General features: G+C 40.6%; 1 protein-coding gene across 1 annotated transcript in view; it reads right to left on the bottom strand.

Annotated features, from left to right (window-relative positions):
* The window catches only part of cops6 (COP9 signalosome subunit 6), a 16,425-nt gene that overhangs the window by 4,343 nt on the left and 6,703 nt on the right, over window positions 1-5,379 (bottom strand). Inside the window, exons 6-7 of the mRNA XM_016253317.1 lie at window positions 2,783-2,897; window positions 1,939-2,031 (exon numbers count right to left, since the gene is read on the bottom strand). Coding sequence (XP_016108803.1) covers window positions 1,939-2,031; window positions 2,783-2,897 — 208 coding nt within the window. The remainder of the gene's footprint in view (window positions 1-1,938; window positions 2,032-2,782; window positions 2,898-5,379) is intronic.

Below are 5,379 nucleotides of genomic sequence, written 5' to 3'. Positions count from 1 at the left end.
GAAGGAAAACAAGTGAAAATGGAAAACAACTGTCAGCTCTGACGGAGCAACTGACACAGACAGAAGAAGAACGGCAAAGTTTAGAGCAGACTCCTCCTCCAACAACTACATCCATCAACCCTCCTCCACCCGACTCCTACAGTCCAACACAGCCCCAGATCATACTCCTGATGGACTCCAATGGCAAATTTGTTGATGAAAAGAAACTGTTCCCGAGAAGAAATATAAAAAAAATATGGTGCCCAAACACACAGAAAGCCCTGGAGCTCTTGTGTGAAGAGCAGCTGGGTTCCCCCAGCCATATTATCATCCACACCGGCACCAACGAGCTGAGAGCTCAACAAGAGAGAGTAGCTACAGCTCTCGTTAATGTAGCAGAGAAAGCATCCTCCAACTTCCCCAACTCCAGAATCATCCTCTCCACCCTGCTGCTGTGCTCGGATTTCCACCCAGATACCATCAGGCATATAAACACGAGTGTCTAGAGACTGTGCCCTTAAAGCCCAATGTTTACCTGGCTCAACACCCCACCCTCAATCTCAACAGCCTTTACGACCATGTGAAAAAATTAATATATAGATTAGACATTTAATATTTATACAATTATTTTAAAAGATATTCTTAGATATGTATCATAATATTTAAAATATTCTACTTGATCTGTCGATTCAGCATACTGATGTTTGTCTTGTTTTTTAAATAACAAAGGTGATTAATGAACTCATATTCCTTAAAAATCTCATGTTGGAATATTCAAAGACATTTTTGGTGTTAAGAGCCAACATTCAGATTTCAAAAGAGAAATTCTGAATTCTGACATTATAATACTACAAGAAACATGGAATGTAAGAGATTTGTCCACTGGCTGCCCAACTGGGTTTAGAGAAATAATTTTACCATCCACCAAACTACGAGGGGTGACACAGGGCAGAGAGTCCGGGGGAATGCTGATACGGTACAGAACAGAACTCAGAGACGCAATCAAATCTATAAAAATCGGAAAATCGTACATTTGGCTAAAAATACAAAAAGATATTGTGTCCACAGACGTCACATATTCTTGTGTGCCACATACTTACCCCCGGCTGAATCTCCCTATTACAATGAAGAAAGCTTTTCTATCCTGCACGACGAGATCTGCCATTTCCAGACACAAGGAAATGTTTTAATATGTGGCGACTTAAATGCCAGAACTGGAAATGAAGCCGATTTTATCAACACACAAGGAGACAAATATATTACAAACACCTGCCACTCTCTGCCCTCATATCACCGCACAAAAAAATGATGACAGCTTCACAAACAAAAGTGGGAAAAGCCTACTCCAGCTCTGTCGATCACTGGGCCTGTACATAGTGAACGGTCGCATGCGAGGAGACTCTTTTGGCTGTTATACCTTTAATTCTTTCCTTGGTAACAGTACTGTAGATTATTTCATCACAGACATTGATCAAGTGCATCTCAGAGCATTCACAGAAATAAAGTAGGCATAAATCTGGCACTAAAGGACATTACAGATATATTCCACCAATCAGCATCCATGTGCAATTTGAAAAAATCATCAAAAATAAAAATAAAAAACACAGATGAAAAGTGGTTTGACGGTGAGTGTAAAAGAATTAGAACGACAGTACGAAATCTTTCAAATAAAAAACACAGAGATCCTGACAACCAAGAACTCCGTCTTCAATATCATGAAGCTCTTAAAGTGTACAAACAAACTCTAAAAGCAAAAAAGGAAGAGCATACAGAACAATTATTTCAAACAATGGAGGAAAAAGCTCTATACACATCAAACTGACCCTCTGAAAAATCCCAACCAACTAAAAGTTCTTGAAAAATTTAATGCTCTTGAATCATGTATCAAAAACAACCAAAATCCACTAGATTATCCAATAACCCAACAAGAACTTGTGTGTTTGTGTGTGTGTAACTCACCTGCCTGCACTGCTTTAACGTACTCCAGAATGATCTTCACACGACTGTGCAGCATCTTTATAGCGCTGTGCTGAGCGATCAGATGCTCCGCCACTGACAGAAACACACAGAAACACAGGTCAATCACACACACTCCTGTGTCTGTGTGTGAGTGTGTGTGTCTGTGTGTATCAGAGTGTGTGTGTCTGTATCAGATTTACATGTATTTTTGTTTTGTTTGTTTATGGATGTATATTATATGTATTTTTGTTCTGATCTGTACAATGATTTGTCAATATGTACCCAAGTATGTCATGCCAATAAAGCAATATTAATTGAATTGAGAGAGAGAGTGTGTGTGTGTGTGTGTGTGAGAGTGTGTGTGTGAGTGTGTGTGTGAGTGAGTGTGTATCTTTATAGCGCTGTGCTGAGCGATCAGATGCTCCGCCACTGACAGAAACACACAGAAACACAGGTCAATCACACACACTCCTGTGTCTGTGTGTGAGTGTGTGTGTCTGTGTGTATCAGAGTGTGTGTGTCTGTATCAGAGTGTGTGTGTGTGTGAGTGTGAGTGTGTGAGTGAGTGAGTGTGTGTGTGTGTGAGTGTGTGTGTGTGTGAGTGTGTGTGTGTGTGTGTGAGAGAGAGAGAGTGTGTGTATAGGGATATATGGTTTATGAGGACACAAATGTGTCCCCGTAAAACAAAAGGCTTAAAAAACATACAAAACGGTGTTTTATGAAATTCAAAAATTGCCAGCAGTCTCCTGTGAGGGGTAGGTTTAGGGGTAGGGTTGGTGTAGGGCAATAGAATATATAGTTTGTACAGTATAAAAACCATTATACTATATATGTGTGTGTGTACCGGTGGAGTTCTCTCCTGTCCCGATGGCTGTCATCCGTGCGACGTGATCGACTCCGATGCGCTCTGCTTCTTCTGTCGCTAGTGTATACGGCAGCTCAGCAAATAGCATAGTCGCCTAGCAAAGAGGACAAAAGGTTACGACCTCTGACCTCCAAACTAAAGACGGGTTCAAACACAGACTTCATGTGAACGATGTGAGATCAATCTTTGAGCGAGTGTCTCTGTCCGAGACTGAAACACATCTCTATCACACGCTTTCTGAAATATTATGTCTGAATCTGCAAATTAGGTATTATCTAATTAAATATGCACAGATTTGCATTCAGTTCCAGCACATAAATCTGATCACTGGATAAAGTCCGGTTCATAATTCTGGTCTGATTTTGTTCTTATATTAGAGTTGAAGGTTTTTCCAGAGAGGATTCTGGATTTCTCTTTCATCGCTCCATAAATCAGAAAACACTCAACAGACGGAAAACAAACACATTTTCACCATGTTTTTAGGAGTGAAAGATTTTTGATTTCTCTTTAAAGATTGAAATCTACAGAAGCAAATAGATAAAGTGCAATAAAATAAACACTTAGATGTGTGTTTCGGATGTTTTCTGTGCACTAGACTGAAAGAAGAGAAGATCTGGAGCAGAACAGACAGAAATCTCTAAACTGAGCCATGAATGAAACACTGCTTCAGTCTGTTCTTTATGTTGATGATCTGTCAGTGTCAGTCCAGCTCAAGTGCTCTAGAGAAAGCTGCTCGATTTTCCTCATGTTTTGAGAGACGTCCTTTATGTATTAGTATCGCAAAACCACCAGCTTTTTATTTGTATTTGTCATGTCACAAAACAGAGTTTGGTTCAAGAGATGCGGACGAAACATTACACATTATACTGTACATGAGCTACAGAAACATTAGACCTGGAGCTCAAGTCTACACGCCATGATCAAGATCACTGCAAGTGAAGACCTGCCAACCTTCAGTCTGCACTCAGTTTGGGATATTCCTGTTATACAGTATTTTAGAGTAAACAGTACAGTTAACCCATAGTTCAATAAATACCTCGGCTTTTTAAACACAGTTTAGTTATTTTTTGCTATTTTTAAATGCTACTTAAATAAAAACATCTTTAAAACTCCAGTACACTTCTGTATACATGGATTATCAAGTCTACTTCAAATGTATTTTGAGAGAAGTTTTATTTTTATGGATTGGCCATAATTTAGTGCTATGAACACATGTAATGTGTGTTTCATTCATACTGAAGAGAAAGAAAATCCACATATGCATCACAGAAGACACAGCGCTCCAGGAAATCACATGGACAAAAGCATCCAGCTATCACGTAACTGAATTAAAGACGACAGAAACGCTTTGAATGATGACATTTAAAGAAAACATTAAGACAAAAAACACTCTACTGCAGCAATGTTTATTTAAAGTATATTTAAAATCTATTGCTAATTGACATAGCCTTTATTACAGTATAGAATATATTTCTGCCTCATTCTGTGCTAAGAAGCCCCAGCAGCTCAGAACAGAAGTTATTTCTATTCGTCAGTCGTTGCGGGGTATGTTAAATGTTCTCTTTAGTTGGACAACAGGTTTAGAAATGCTCCACATTACAAGTCATTACAAGCGAAGATGCTCGGCGTGTGTTGCTTTCTCAGATACACATGCTTCCTCATCTCAGCGGCAGAGAGAAATAAAACACACACAGATTATTTAAAAGCAAACCAACCCGACCCGACCCCCCCCCCCTCTGATTGGCTGAACTCTTCAGGTTTCTCCGTTGCTTGTTTGAACACTGAATGGACAGAGGTGTCAGCAGGTTTTGTGTAGTTTAGAGGGAGACATGCGTACAGGTTGGCCGATCTGCAAGTGCAACTTTTAAAGTGATGTTATAATAGTACGATTGATTGTTACCTCATTACGTCACAAACAGGTAATCAATCAAACAAATAAGAAAATTATAAATGCCCAAGCAACGAACTTGGCACTTGAGATTATTCTATCATGTCTCCTGTCCTGCTAAGCAAATATTATAATAATAATTATTATATCATCATTCATAGTCATGCAACAATATTGAGACATGAACCTGAGACACACACACACACACACACTCACCCCCACACACACTCACTCCCACCCACACACACACACACGCGCTCACTCCCACACACACACACGCGCTCACTCCCACACACACACACACACACACGCTCACTCCCACACACACACTCTCACACACACACACACACTCTCACACACACACTCCCACACACACACCCACACACACTCACTCACACACACACACACACACACTCTCACACACTCACACTCTCACACACTCACTCACTTGCACACACACACACACTCACACTCACTCACACACACACACACACACACACTCACACACACACACACACACACACACACACTCACACACACCCACACGCACACTCACACTCACAGACACTCACACACACACGATCACACTCACAGACACACACACGCTCACACTCAGACACTCACACACACACACACACACACACACTCACACACACACGCTCACACTCACACACACGCACACACACGC

This window comes from Sinocyclocheilus grahami, unplaced genomic scaffold, assembly GCF_001515645.1.
Source record: "Sinocyclocheilus grahami isolate Dianchi unplaced genomic scaffold, SAMN03320097.WGS_v1.1 scaffold1174.1, whole genome shotgun sequence".
NCBI lineage: Eukaryota > Metazoa > Chordata > Actinopteri > Cypriniformes > Cyprinidae > Sinocyclocheilus > Sinocyclocheilus grahami.
This window is presented reverse-complemented; position numbering and strand designations above follow the sequence as displayed.